The 16253-nt window shown below is 36.4% G+C and overlaps 1 protein-coding gene across 6 annotated transcripts in view; it reads left to right on the forward strand.

The window, feature by feature from the left end:
• The window catches only part of csmd3b (CUB and Sushi multiple domains 3b), a 636199-nt gene that overhangs the window by 358498 nt on the left and 261448 nt on the right, over window positions 1-16253 (forward strand). For all 6 annotated transcript variants that reach the window (XM_089123029.1, XM_089123027.1, XM_089123028.1 and 3 more), the window contains 7 exons: window positions 631-825; window positions 5897-6035; window positions 6565-6752; window positions 8249-8437; window positions 11606-11722; window positions 12357-12572; window positions 13688-13876. In XM_089123029.1, coding sequence (XP_088979155.1) covers window positions 631-825; window positions 5897-6035; window positions 6565-6752; window positions 8249-8437; window positions 11606-11722; window positions 12357-12572; window positions 13688-13876 — 1233 coding nt within the window. The remainder of the gene's footprint in view (window positions 1-630; window positions 826-5896; window positions 6036-6564; window positions 6753-8248; window positions 8438-11605; window positions 11723-12356; window positions 12573-13687; window positions 13877-16253) is intronic.

Below are 16253 nucleotides of genomic sequence, written 5' to 3' on the forward strand. Positions count from 1 at the left end.
CATACATGACTTTAATTTAGACAATGACTTCTTGATGGTCTTCTTTAAAGGAGATGTGAAATGTCACGATAATCCATCAAAGTCCTCAGAGTGGACATCAGTTTGCATGCATATTAGGTGCGCTACAATAGTCATCAATGCTGAGCGTTAATATCGAGATCTTTAACAGACTGACACCTAACTGTTGTCTGTTAAGAGCCGTCAGGGCCTTGATGGAGCACCTTTAAATCTGTATTCATTCTGACAAACGTCATGTCCTTCTTGTAGGCCTTTCCTGTCACTAGACATCCATCAGACACTCAGAGTGTCGTGGAGACAGCCGCTTTCTCGGCCAAGCGCCTTGGGCCTCCATATGCTTCATAGAGTTATGATAAAAACAGCTGAAAGGTCAATAACACTAGAACTAATAAACATAGCCTGGAGTGGAAACCTGTCCTACAAAGTAACACAAATCCTCGCTCTCGTGAGTGGAGGCTAAATTGAAGAGCACCGCTTGAGATGGAACTTCCCACTTCATGAGAACATCGTTTTACACGTCCAAAAATAAAATTGTTAGTGGCATAAATACTGGTGCTACCCCAAAAACTATTGAGAAAGCATATTACTATCTTATGTCATTCAATCTTCCAGCATTTGGCCATAATGAGTGTCCGGATCCAGGAGTCCCCCTGAACGCCAGACGTTTCGGTGACAGTTTCCAGCTGGGCAGCTCCATCTCCATCATCTGCGAGGATGGCTTCATTAAGACCCAGGGAGCAGAAACCATCACCTGTGAGCTGAACGGTGGCAAGGTGATGTGGAGCGGTCCCATCCCAAAGTGTGAAGGTATTTATTAGGGCAGAAGTGGACTGGAGTCCTGAATAAGTGCACAGTTGTGCCTGGTTTTCTCTGTGACTCTAAATGGAATAGACAGTCACCTGTGGGTCACTGAGACAAGGGTTAATAGGGCATGTAAACCGGAGGGCATGTGGTGGTGAGCAGCCTGTCATCTGTCATTAAAATCCCTTTCAATCCCTCGTATTTCTCTCAGCATGTTTCTAATTACACTGTAACTCTACTCATATGGTCAGAGTGACAGACTAAAAGTGTCGCCCACGAGCCACTGTAACCCCTTACTGTAGGTTTTGGGGGATTGTAAATATGTAAAGTGGGGTATATTGGATAGTCAAATGACTTTTATTATTTATCAGATCTGCTGTCTTCATTAAATATACATATGGAAGCTTGTTTCAGCCACAGAAAAAAAAGGTAGTTGCGACTTTTTATCTCACAATTTTCGCAATTGTGTGTGAGATATAAACTCACATTTGCGAGAAACTTTTTTTCTCAGGTTTTCTCAATTTGGACTTTACAACAGGCAATTGGGAGATATAAAGTCGCAATTGCATGTCTTTTTTTCCTTAGATTGGACTGTATAACCCGCAGTTTATATCTCGCAATTCTGACTTTATAACACCCAATTGTGAGTTTATATCTCGCAATTCTGACTTTATAACACCCAATTGTGAGTTTATATCTCGCAATTCTGACTTTATATCTCGCAATTGTGAGTTTATAACTCGCAATTCTAACGTTATAACACGTAATTATGAGTTTATATCTCACAATTCTGACTTTATAACACGCAATTGTGAGTTTCTATCTCGCAATTCTGACTTTTAACATGCAATTGTCAGTTTATATCTCACAATTGTGTTTATATCACGCAATTCTGACTTTATATCTCGCAGTTGTGAGTTTATATTTCGCAATTCTGACTTTATATCTCGCAATTGTGAGTTTATATCACACAATTCTGACTTTATATCTTGCAATTGTGAGTTTATATCTCGCAATTCTGACTTTATATCTCGCAATTCTGACTTTATATCTCGCAATTCTAACGTTATAACACGTAATTATGAGTTTATATCTCGCAATTGTGAGTTTATATCACACAATTCTGACTTTATATCTCGCAATTCTGACTTTATATCTCGCAATTCTGACTTTATATCTCGCAATTCTAACGTTATAACACGTAATTATGAGTTTATATCTCGCAATTCTGACTTTATAACACGCAATTGTGAGTTTATATCTCGCAATTCTGACTTTTAACATGCAATTGTGAGTTTATATCTCGCAATTCTGACTTTATATCTCGCAATTCTGACTTTATATCTCGCAATTCTAACGTTATAACACGTAATTATGAGTTTATATCTCGCAATTCTGACTTTATAACACGCAATTGTGAGTTTATATCTCGCAATTCTGACTTTATATCTCGCAATTCTGACTTTATATCTCGCAATTCTAACGTTATAACACGTAATTATGAGTTTATATCTCGCAATTCTGACTTTATAACACGCAATTGTGAGTTTATATCTCGCAATTCTGACTTTTAACATGCAATTGTCAGTTTATATCTCGCAATTGTGAGTTTATATCTCGCAATTCTGACTTTATAAGACGCAATTGTGAGTTTATATCTCGCAATTGTGAGTTTATATCTCGCAATTCTGACTTTTAACATGCAATTGTCAGTTTATATCTCACAATTGTGTTTATATCACGCAATTCTGACTTTATATCTCGCAGTTGTGAGTTTATATTTCGCAATTCTGACATTATATCTCGCAATTGTGAGTTTATATCACACAATTCTGACTTTATATCTTGCAATTGTGAGTTTATATCTCGCAATTCTGACTTTATATCTCGCAATTGTGAGTTTATATCTCGCAATTCTGACTTTATATCTCGCAATTCTGACTTTATATCTCGCAATTCTAACGTTATAACACGTAATTATGAGTTTATATCTCGCAATTGTGAGTTTATATCACACAATTCTGACTTTATATCTCGCAATTCTGACTTTATATCTCGCAATTCTGACTTTATATCTCGCAATTCTAACGTTATAACACGTAATTATGAGTTTATATCTCGCAATTCTGACTTTATAACACGCAATTGTGAGTTTATATCTCGCAATTCTGACTTTATATCTCGCAATTCTGACTTTATATCTCGCAATTCTAACGTTATAACACGTAATTATGAGTTTATATCTCGCAATTCTGACTTTATAACACGCAATTGTGAGTTTATATCTCGCAATTCTGACTTTTAACATGCAATTGTGAGTTTATATCTCGCAATTCTGACTTTTAACATGCAATTGTCAGTTTATATCTCGCAATTGTGAGTTTATATCTCGCAATTCTGACTTTATAACACGCAATTGTGAGTTTATATCTCGCAATTGTGAGTTTATATCTCGCAATTCTGACTTTTAACATGCAATTGTCAGTTTATATCTCACAATTGTGTTTATATCACGCAATTCTGACTTTATATCTCGCAGTTGTGAGTTTATATTTCGCAATTCTGACTTTATATCTCGCAATTGTGAGTTTATATCACACAATTCTGACTTTATATCTTGCAATTGTGAGTTTATATCTCGCAATTCTGACTTTATATCTCGCAATTCTGACTTTATATCTCGCAATTCTAACGTTATAACACGTAATTATGAGTTTATATCTCGCAATTGTGAGTTTATATCACACAATTCTGACTTTATATCTCGCAATTCTGACTTTATATCTCGCAATTCTGACTTTATATCTCGCAATTCTAACGTTATAACACGTAATTATGAGTTTATATCTCGCAATTCTGACTTTATAACACGCAATTGTGAGTTTATATCTCGCAATTCTGACTTTTAACATGCAATTGTGAGTTTATATCTCGCAATTCTGACTTTATATCTCGCAATTCTGACTTTATATCTCGCAATTCTAACGTTATAACACGTAATTATGAGTTTATATCTCGCAATTCTGACTTTATAACACGCAATTGTGAGTTTATATCTCGCAATTCTGACTTTATATCTCGCAATTCTGACTTTATATCTCGCAATTCTAACGTTATAACACGTAATTATGAGTTTATATCTCGCAATTCTGACTTTATAACACGCAATTGTGAGTTTATATCTCGCAATTCTGACTTTTAACATGCAATTGTCAGTTTATATCTCGCAATTGTGAGTTTATATCTCGCAATTCTGACTTTATAAGACGCAATTGTGAGTTTATATCTCGCAATTGTGAGTTTATATCTCGCAATTCTGACTTTTAACATGCAATTGTCAGTTTATATCTCACAATTGTGTTTATATCACGCAATTCTGACTTTATATCTCGCAGTTGTGAGTTTATATTTCGCAATTCTGACATTATATCTCGCAATTGTGAGTTTATATCACACAATTCTGACTTTATATCTTGCAATTGTGAGTTTATATCTCGCAATTCTGACTTTATATCTCGCAATTGTGAGTTTATATCTCGCAATTCTGACTTTATATCTCGCAATTCTGACTTTATATCTCGCAATTCTAACGTTATAACACGTAATTATGAGTTTATATCTCGCAATTGTGAGTTTATATCACACAATTCTGACTTTATATCTCGCAATTCTGACTTTATATCTCGCAATTCTGACTTTATATCTCGCAATTCTAACGTTATAACACGTAATTATGAGTTTATATCTCGCAATTCTGACTTTATAACACGCAATTGTGAGTTTATATCTCGCAATTCTGACTTTATATCTCGCAATTCTGACTTTATATCTCGCAATTCTAACGTTATAACACGTAATTATGAGTTTATATCTCGCAATTCTGACTTTATAACACGCAATTGTGAGTTTATATCTCGCAATTCTGACTTTTAACATGCAATTGTGAGTTTATATCTCGCAATTCTGACTTTTAACATGCAATTGTCAGTTTATATCTCGCAATTGTGAGTTTATATCTCGCAATTCTGACTTTATAACACGCAATTGTGAGTTTATATCTCGCAATTGTGAGTTTATATCTCGCAATTCTGACTTTTAACATGCAATTGTCAGTTTATATCTCACAATTGTGTTTATATCACGCAATTCTGACTTTATATCTCGCAGTTGTGAGTTTATATTTCGCAATTCTGACATTATATCTCGCAATTGTGAGTTTATATCACACAATTCTGACTTTATATCTTGCAATTGTGAGTTTATATCTCGCAATTCTGACTTTATATCTCGCAATTGTGAGTTTATATCTCGCAATTCTGACTTTATAACACGCAATTTTGAGTTTATATCTCACAATTGTGAGTTTATATCTCGCAATTCTGACTTTATAACACGCAATTGTGAGTTTATATCTCGCAATTGTGAGTTTATATCACACAATTCTGACTTTATACCTCGCAATTGTGAGTTTATATCTCGCAATTCTGACTTTATATCTTGCAATTGTGAGTTTATATCTCGCAATTCTGACTTTATAACACGCAATTTTGAGTTTATATCTCGCAATTGTATGTTTATATCACGCAATTCTGACTTTATATCTCGCAATTGTGAGTTTATATCTCTCAATTCTGACTTTATAACACGCAATTGAGTTTATATCTCACAATTCTGACTTTATAACACGCAATTGAGTTTATATCTCGCAATTTTGACTTTAAAATACGCAATTGTGCGTTTACATCTCGCAATTCTGACGTTATAACACAATTGTCAGTTTATATCTTGCAATTTTGACTTTATAACACGCAATTGTGAGTTTATATCTTGCAGTTCTGACTTTTTAACATGCAATTGTGAGTTTATATCTCGAAATTCTGACTTTTTAACACGTAATTGTGAGAAATTAAGTCAGACATCATGTAAACTCGCAATTGTGAGAAAAATTTTCTTTCAAAATGTTTTGTTCTGTGGTGGAAACAAGCTTCCGTAAATTCATGTGATCATGCAGTTCATCTTTTTTTTTTTTTTGTGTACATCTTAATGCATTTCTGTTAATCCCCTGGTCTTTCTACAGCTCCCTGCGGAGGACACTTCTCAGCTCCTAGTGGAGTTATTTTATCTCCTGGATGGCCCGGTTACTACAAAGACTCACTCAACTGTGAGTGGGTCATAGAGGCGGAACCGGGACGCTCCATCAAAATCACATTTGAGAAGTATGCTTTTTTTAATTTGAATAGATATTGTTGCTTTGGTACATTCAGATAGAGTGAAAATTCAGAGGAAAATGTAATTTTATTTAGAAAGGATGCACTAAATTGATCAAAAGTGACAGTAAAAGCATTTACAAGCTTACAAAGTATATATTTCAAATAAATGCTGTTCTTTTTAACTTTCAATTCATCAAAGAATCCTGAAAATGTACCATAGTTTCCACAAACATATTACGCAGCACAGCTGGTCTCAACATTGATAATTATAATAATATTTTCTTGAGCAGAAAATCAGCATATTAGAATGATTTCTGAATGATTTTGTGACCCTGAAGACTAATGATGCTGAAAATTGACAGAAATAAATTACATTTTAAAATATATTTACATTGAAAACAGTTCTTTTAAATTATAATAATTTTTCACAATATTACTATATTTTTTCTCAAATTATTGCAGCCTTGCTGAGCAGATGAGACTTCTTACAAAAACATAAAAAACTTTTTTAACTATTCTCTATTTCTCCAACCAGATTTCAGACAGAGCTGAATTGCGATTTGCTGGAGCTTCACGATGGTCCCAATCTTCTCTCTCCTCTGATTGGCTCATTCAATGGCACCCAAGTGCCTCAGTTCCTATTCAGCACCGCCAACCACCTGTACATGCTTTTCACCACTGACAACAGTCGCTCAAACACTGGCTTCAAGATCCTATATGAAAGTAAGTGAACAGTAAACTTTCCAAAGTTTCAGAACATACTATTTGGAAGTTAAAAGTGAAGTATGTTGTTTCTACGACACAAAAACAAAGCATATAATATATTCAAACAACCTTGCAAACATTACTTTTGCTCGGGGGTCCTCCCCCAACTCAGGAATCAAAATTCGGGTGCTTGTGATGGCATGATGTCTCTAAAGTTAGAAAGTAGGCGACTTTCAATATAATGTCCAACATATTGGGAATACTTTTAGCTGTGTTGCTATATGTCATGATTAAGTATTTGAGTAGCACTAGCCAATACTCTTTCTAGAGCAAAGCATGCATTTCACCACAACTGTATGAGGCGAATCAAAGTGAACATTATAAACTGTTACATTTGTCTTTTCTGAACAGGTGCATGATGATGATACAGTATTGAAGCGCATTTAATCGCAATGCCCCATTCGCTTTGAACACTGGTTTAATCTTTTTAAGGTCTCAGCAAATTTTGTCTTGCATTCCTGTACTTGAAGCCAAACATCTTTTTCTGTGTAACATGCATGTCAGTCATAGCCACGCCCCAAACTCACACTATTGGTTAAGCTGGAAAGAGATTGACAGATCTGAGCGAACCATTCTCAATGTTTTGATGGCGCCTGGGCGGCTCAATGCTTACACTTTTGAGGGAGATAAACCCATTAATGGCATACTAACAGCAGTCAATGAACAATAATTTGGGTTAAAGGAAAAACTTTTGCTGATAATTTACTCACCCTCATGTCATCCAAGATGTCCACGTCTGTCTTTCTTCAGTCGAAAAAGAAATGAAGGTTTTTGATGAAAACATTCCAGGATGTTTCTCCATATAATGCACTTCAATGGGGTCCAAACGGTTCAAGGTCCAAATGAGAGTTTCAGTGCAGCTTCAAATGGGTTTAAACGACACCAGACAATGAATCAGACAATGAAATGAATTGAACGATCGGTCATTTCAAAAATAAACAAAAAAGTTCAAGTTTTATAAGCACAAATGCTCGCCTTGCTCTGTTCTGTGATGCACGTTTGTGACTCTCCTGTTCGAACTCGTTCATTAAAATGAACAAATCTTTTTCGAAATGACCGATGGTTTCGCTAGATAAGACTGTTATCATCGTCTGGTGTCGTTTAAAGCCCTTTGAAGCTGCACTGAAACTCTCATTTGGTCCTTGAACCGTTTGGACCCCATTAAAGTCCATTATATGGAGAAAAATCCTGGAATGTTTTCATCAAAAACCTTAATTTCTTTTCCACTGAAGAAAGAAAGACATGGACATCTTAGATGACATGGGGGTGAGTAAATTATCAGCAATTTTTTTTAAAAAAAATTGAACTACTCCTTTAAGAGAATGTATTTTAACATAAAAACACTTACATACTTCACTTTTAACACCTTGCTATTATAGAGCACCATTATAGGGTCATTAAAATGCTCTTAAATGACACTGTTTCGTAAACTTCAAATGCCTGACTATTCCTAGGCGTAACAATAGATGCCTACTCCTGCCTGGATCCAGGGATTCCAGTCAACGGTCTTCGTTACGGTCAGGACTTCTCCATCGGCTCCACCGTGTCTTTCGGCTGCGACTCAGGCTATCGCCTCAGCCACGAAGAGCCATTGGTTTGTGAAAAGAACCACTGGTGGAGCCACCCACTACCCACCTGTGACGGTTGGTTTCCTGAGACATCTCAGGAACAAAAACAAAACAAAAAAAAAGCACTGCGAATCTTTGTGGCTTTACTGATCAATGAAACTGTTTTGTAAAGAAACAAGGTGACATGTCAATTTACATCTTGAATAAAAGAGGTTCAGAGTCGGTGACAAAGAGGGTTTAATAGACCGTATTACTAAAGCAGGACAGGCAATGAAACCTCCGCTGAATGCTGGATGAAAGACGTTACCTGTGTCTTGCCCTGTCAGAGCTTCTTAGGCCGCGTGTCCTTCGGCTATTTGATTACATTCTTTCGCTTTCCTTTCTCTAAGGCAGCTAAACTGAAACAATGTGATTCAATGCAAGGCCATTAGCCCGTCGCTGAGGAGGACTCTGAGAGGCAATTTGCTGTGAAGGCTGCTTTAGCTGATAGGAACTGATGCGCTCACCAGATTAGACATCCAGAGGCACTTTTTACTGCACAGTCATCTCACTTCCATGGGATCTAAACGCAGCTTACATTAGAGAAACGCACCTGCCTACACTGCTGTCTGGGGTGACAGGGTCTGTGGAGACTGTACATGCTTCCTCCACTGAGCACCAGGCCGAGTTTAAGAAAGAAGAGCATGGTCATTGATCCAAATAGAGCATTCAAATTTTACTGTTTTGACTCCCTATTTCCCAGGTCCAATTCTAAGATTTCACTCAAATTATTAACGGAAGGACTGAATTTGAACTATAATAGAAAAGTGCTCTTTCCAATTGTGGTCTCAGATTTTTGGACCCCACTGGATTATAATGGATACAGATACACTCCCGTTCAAACATTTAGGTTTTGAAAGAGTTAATGTTTTTGTGCTCATCTAAGCTGCATTTATTTGATCAAATATACAGTTAACAAAAATATAATTTTGTGAAATATTATTACAATTTTAAAAAAACTGTTTTCTATAGTAATATATTTTAAAATGTCGTTTATTCCTGTGATCAAAGCTGAATTTTCAGCATTATTACTCCAGTCTTTAGTGTCACATGATCCTTCAGAAATCATTCTCATATGCTGATTTGTGTAATGCCTGGTCAGGCAAAAGAAGAGGAGATTGAGAGATGGAAATTAAAGCAGCTGGATAGTTTTATTTATAACCAAAAGCAAAGAAGATAATGCAAATAATAGGAGTCGCAGGACCATTCAAGAAACTGAACAAGAAACAGGTGCACAAAGCAATGTGTAACCATGACAACAAAAGAAGAAATGTGAATTTTTGTTACTCTCATACTGACTCTAAACTCTTGACTGATAGTTTATGCAAGTGCTTAGGTTTTTGAGTCACTAGGAACCAAGATACAGATGTTATTTTGACATGTCAGCTGATAAGCCAAGAAAAGAAGAAAGAAATCATGGTAACACTTTACTTGAAGGGGTGTGCATAAGACTAACATGACACCTTCATAACCATGTCATGACATATGTTATGAATATGAAGGAAGTTTTATGCATGTTTGCGACAACTGTCATTAAGTGTCATTCGCTCAGTTATGACATTTTGAATGCAAATATGACATTGTTTAAGATGTCTTTGTTATGACACCTTGACATAAACCAATACATCATAACCTGCCAGTGTCTCATGACAACTTGACATTACTAATACAACACAACCTGTCATAAACACGACATAGCAGATTAATGATCAAACTTAAGAAACCAAGTTGGTTGGATTTGACATTGGCTGTCATGAAGTCATTTGTAACATTTTAAAGAGCCCCTATCATAGCATTTGAAATGTTCCTATTTTTGTTTTGGGAGTTACCAAAATCAGTTTAACGTGCATTGTAAGGAAAAAAACACTTTATTTGTCTTATAATATGCATTCGTTTTTACCTGATTTGCTCAACGACTCCCAAATGATTCGTTCGATTCAGTCGATTCATTTTCCCAAACACCTCCTTTGAGTGACGCGACTCTGCGGCGAGTGGTCAAATGACCCAGTCAGTTGTTATTGGTAAACCGTAGGCAGAGACTGTCGGCAACGGAACCCCCATCACCAGGATTACAGCTTGTCAAGTGTTGAAAATTGTATATAGTGTATGAACAAACGTTTCATAAAAAGTGCACTTTCCACACGGTCCCTTACTCGCGTCTCCATCAAAAGCGAGCTTTCCCGGAGAAACTCACATGGCGGCGGCTTTTGAGGGGCAGTACTTATTATATAGAGCGAAGTCATATTTGGCATAGTCGTTTAGGTCGTTTTGTACACAACACACACAACAAAATATAACTATATTGTGCATGCTACAGAAAATATAACAGCAAACATTATTAATAATACTTACAGATTGTGATTCGGAGGAGGTTCGGGCTAAAATGTTGTGGTCGTTGCAAATATGAACTCTAACCACTGATTCTTCACTTGCTCGTCCCTGGCTAATGAAAACAAGTGGCTGAACTGTCTTTGCAATGTAGAACACAGCATCTTCTCGACATGATGCTAATCAGCTGAAGTATTTGAATGTGTTCTACTTCAAGTTTACACTTCCGTCTGCGCGCGCAGTAACTGGGCGCAGTCAATATGCCAATGTTTCGTATCTACGTCACTACGAAACAGCCAATGACTCGTTTCAAAAACAATTCATTTCATAGACTCAGAGTCGACTCTCACTTTTGAAAGACAACTTTATATACGGTGCCCTTTCAGATATAAATCTTTGCAGGATGTTTTCATTCCCTTAGAGCTATATTCCACACTACATGAACAGTCATTTTCAAAAATCTTTAATGACAAATTCTATTAGTACCACTTGTTGAGGTCACGAAAAATAGTCATGACACAGTTATAATGCCTCATGACAGCCAATGTCAAAGCCAACCACATGACATTTTAACTTAATTTAATATCAAGTTTATTCTAACAGGTTATGATATATTGGTTTATGTCAGTATATCCTAAACAATGTCATATTTGCATTAAAAAGGTCATTATTGAGCGAAAGACACTTAATGACAGTTGTCATAAACATGCATAAACCCTACTTCATATTCATGTCATGGTTATGAATGTGTCATGCCAGTCTTATGCACACCCCTTCAAGTAAAATGTTACCGAAATCATTTATGACGGTGTAGTTCCATTTGCATCTATTGAAGTTAAGTGAAAGGCCTGTTTAAGTAAGTACTTTGCCCTATAGCACTCTGTGGGGGTGATGTTCGAGGACCGGGAGGCACCATCCTTTCACCTGGATACCCTGAGGTCTATCCCAGCTCCCTGAACTGCACCTGGACTGTGGAGGTCAGCCATGGCAAAGGTAAAACCACTACTGATAGGCTTTATCTTACCTACAGTTTACCACCGTCTTATAGAAAAACATTTATTTTAATATGCCAGCTACTGCAGACTAATATACAGTAATAACTGATGATAGGGAGAAGAGCAAGAGCCGAGACCCCATCACATACAGTATTCTGTCATGAATACAGATTTGCCCTACTCTCAAATATCATTATCCAACCTTTGAGTTCAGAATAATGAAAGTTCCTCTGAATTTTAATTTCCCATGACTGCTAAGGCATATCAGTTTTGAAGGCCATTGTGTTTAGTGGACAGATCAGTTAGGACTAAAAATACACTTTTCTCTTTCTGACAAAAAAAAGGGTCAGTATCAAAATTGTCTTTGTTCTTCAGTACGTGACCTCTGTCAAGGGCCGTTGCTTAAGTTCACAGGGCCCGAGAAAAAGTTTTAATGAAGGGCCCTCCATTCTCACGAGTAAGCTATACCATTGCCTTGTATAATGAGCTTGACCCCAAATGCTTCATCATTCCTTTAACTTTTCTCTCTTTTTTGTCCGTTTTCATCCTACTCCAATCTCCACCCAACAGTCAGAAGTTGACCAGAAACTTGAACCAAGCTTCATTTGTGCATTGGTTTTGTTCCCCAATAGGTGTTCAGTTCACCTTTAACACCTTCCACCTGGAGGATCATCATGACTATCTGCTCATCACTGAGAATAGGAGTTTTGTTCAGCCGCTCGCCCGCCTCACAGGAGCAGAACTGCCCTCGCCCATCAATGCAGGACTCTATGGCAACTTCAAGGCCCAGCTCCGCTTCATATCTGACTTCTCCATCTCTTACGAAGGTTTCAACATCACATTTTCAGGTGAGGAGCGAACTGGAGAACTGGGACGCTGGGACAGTAGTTGAGTCCTTGTGTTGGATACCCCGTGACAGTATCGAGTTAATGTGATCGTGCTTCAAGCAGGGTTATTTTAGTGTTATTATTATTTGATAAAATCATGGCGGCTCCAGTTTATCTCGGGGGAGCTTTATTCTTGCTTTATTCTTCAATACATTTTCGTTCCTGAGCATGCCCCATTAAAACCATTGTTTATAGACACATTAAAATGTTTATTAAACCTTATTTTATTTTTGGGGTTTTTATTATACTTTTTACTTATAAATACTTTTTTTAATTTTAACACTGAGAGTCAAAACCAGGAAATCATTGGGTTTTCTAGCACCACCACTGATTTTGAATCAGCTTTCATTTTTATATTTTAAGTGTTCATGTTAATTTTAGTTAAATGTATAAGAATGTTACATGCTTTTGTGATTTTATTTATTTGTTATGTTGCTATTTAGGTTTAATTTATTTAGTTAAAATTTTTATTTTAGTTCATAACTTTAAAACATTTCAACATTTCTAATTTTCGTTTAGTTTCAATTTTTTCAACTTATATTTATATTTTATTTTATTTCAGCTTTATTTCAATGAACATAAATGTTTTTAATGGTTTTAGTTACCGATAATAACCCTGGCTTCAAGTGTTTTTTATTTATTCTTTTCAATGTGATACATTTTCATTGCATCTTCTAATACATTGTCAGAATATTTTAATACTGTTTGATAGAAATGCCAATGGTGAATTCAAAGAAAAATTAATGTAAACGTAAAATGAATGTAAAAAAAATAGAGCTATAATCAGAAAAGAAAAAAGAAAAGAAAAAATGTAACACTTCATTTTAAGGTGACGTAGTTACTACATGTACTTACTATAGTAATAACAGTAAATAATGCATAATTACAGATAACTAACCCTAACCCTCACCGTAAGTCTATAACAAGTACATGTAGTTAATATTACTCAGTAAGTACAATGTAACTACATCACCTTCAAATAAAATGTAACAAAAAAAATGTATTTTCAAGTTTATGTTTACTTCTAATACATATTACATAAAATTATGTTTAATTTCAAATTCTGTTTCTCTCAGAATATAACCTGGAGCCGTGTGAGGATCCAGGAGTGCCTGATTTCGGGCGGCGTAACGGTTACAGCTTTGGTATCGGAGATACTCTCACCTTCTCTTGCAACATGGGCTACCGGCTGGAGGGAGTGCCGGAAATCATTTGCCTGGGAGGGGGTCGGCGCATGTGGAGCGCACCTCTGCCAAGGTGTGTTGGTACGTTGTCAGCTGTTTTCATTCATTTAAACTTTTATTCTCTTGATTCACTACCAAACGGCTCTCCACATGGACATATTGCTGATTCTAAAGAAAGATTATGCTGAAGTTTTCACTTTCACTGTCAGCCCGATGATGAACCTGCTTTTACTGAGGATAAATCAGAACAATGAGTGTTTTAAAGAGTAAGTTCACCTAAAAATCAGAAGCCTGTCATTATTTACTCAACCTCGCATCGATTCAGACGTGTATGTTCTTTCTTGGAAAACGAAAGATGAATTTTTTAAGAATATATTTGCCATTCTTTTCAATATAAATAAATAAGGCCAAACACCATATCCAGACGTAGGGTGACCACCATCAAACAAACCAAGTGGGACGATTATAAGTTTGTGTTGGACAATGTGGGACATGTTACCAACACTAAAACATACTCTGAAACGGTTATATAATGTCTATCTAACTTAATAAAAACATTTGTATTATGCCTTTCAGCTGTTAAAAAAAATCGTTATTCTTTAGTCCCTTCCAGAATTTATTTTTTTTATTTTACATGTACTGTATAACTGAGCCCAAAGGCAACAGACATCATGCAGATAACTATTTTAGAAACAGTTCTGACCAAGTCCAACTAAAATCCAACTAAATAAACAATGAACAAATAAAATATAAAACAACATGAAATTAGATAGACAGTCTTATCAACACATTCTCATCCCAAAAAGTCATATAACTGACGTTTTGGGACGTCTTTTGACCATACGTCAATATTCGCCTTTTTAGGGCCCCCTTAAACGTCGCTAGATGGCGATCCCGGCTGTCATACAACTGACGCTTTACCTTTAACGTCAGTTAGGTGACGGGTTAGGTTTAGGGTTAGGTTTACGTCTGGGGTAGAGTTAGGATCCCCTAACCTCATCTACCGACGTTTAAGGGGGCCCTAAAAAGGCGAATATTGACGTATGGTCAAAAGACGTCCCAAAACGTCAGTTATATGACTTTTTGGGGTGAGACTGCGCTGGTCTTATATAATAAGACTAAAACCAAAAACTTTCATATTTTTAGAAAGGATGTGAAATAAAACAACCACAGCAGGCAATAAACAACAAAAGATAAATTCTGTTAAATTAAAATTTTAATTAACCGAATTATCCATTTGTTTTCCGTCAGGGAACACATGGAACGAATCACCGCTCCACATTTTGATTGACAGCCGTCACAACCTACTAGTGACCGTGCTTACTCCTTTCTTTTCAACCATTGGATAGGATATTAAAAATGGCTGTTGTATTTGTACTTATGATGAACCGCTGTTAAATATAGCCTAGGAGAAAAACTACGCTAAAAAAGTAATAAGTGAAATGCTTTCTTAAAAAAGGCAAAAGAACACATGCACATTTGCTTAATATGATCATTAAAAACCAATAGACTGATGAAAATGCGGGACATTTCCTCAATATGCGACGTGCGGGACAAGGGGTGAAAATGCTGTGCAGTAACGCAAAGCTCACCCTATCCGTGACACAACGCTGTAACATGCAATAAAAGTAAATGGCATATTTTCCAAGTTATTCAGAGTTTTTGTTCAAACCAGCCGTCTGGAACATCTCAGATCTTGAAAAGAAAAAAGAATAGGAACCAAGTGTGAACAAAAAAGTGTATTCCATGACAAAGATAGTTAGTCACTCAGTATGGATTTTTAATAATGTTAACCATTATCCATTTTGTGCAGATAGACTCCGCCCTTTCGCTCTTCTTATTGGCTGTGATTGGTTGTGTCACGTCTCATAGTCATGTCTGGTGTGGACAGACAAACTATTCATCACTGGAATCGCATTATGTCTGGTGTGAGGCCATCACGATAAAAAAAAAAGTTAGGCTACATTTTTGAAGAAAGTTATTCAGATTGACATGAAGTGATGATTTTCATCTGTTTACTCCAATATGGCCGCAGTCTCTGTCTTTGCTTGGCTGGAAGTCGAGCCTGATTATGATAGAGTAATTGGTTCCTGCTGCTTCCCTGGAAACACAAAGAGTCGTCGTGTTACTGTGCGAAGGGTCAAGTTTCCATTTTGGTTCCCTGAGCTAATAAACTAGCGTATTTCCACGCCAAACTTCCTTCACAGTTGCTTTCACAATTCAGCTTGGCTGGCGATACTGCCGAGAGCATTTGAAGTGATTTAGTAGCACTATTGTCATGTTTCAGTGTTTCTTGATTGTATCTCTCAGTGTATCTTGCTCACCGTTGTCAGTAAGTGACTCCTTGGCAATAAAGCATTCATCAGACGTAGACGGAGCGGGCTGAAGCGGGCGGCATCAATTGTAAGTTAGCCGTGCATGTCACAAGACAGGGGCATAAACAAAATAGCAATTATAA

Source organism: Pimephales promelas, chromosome 18 (genome assembly GCF_988280905.1).
Source record: "Pimephales promelas chromosome 18, fPimPro1.hap1.1, whole genome shotgun sequence".
Lineage (NCBI taxonomy): Eukaryota > Metazoa > Chordata > Actinopteri > Cypriniformes > Leuciscidae > Pimephales > Pimephales promelas.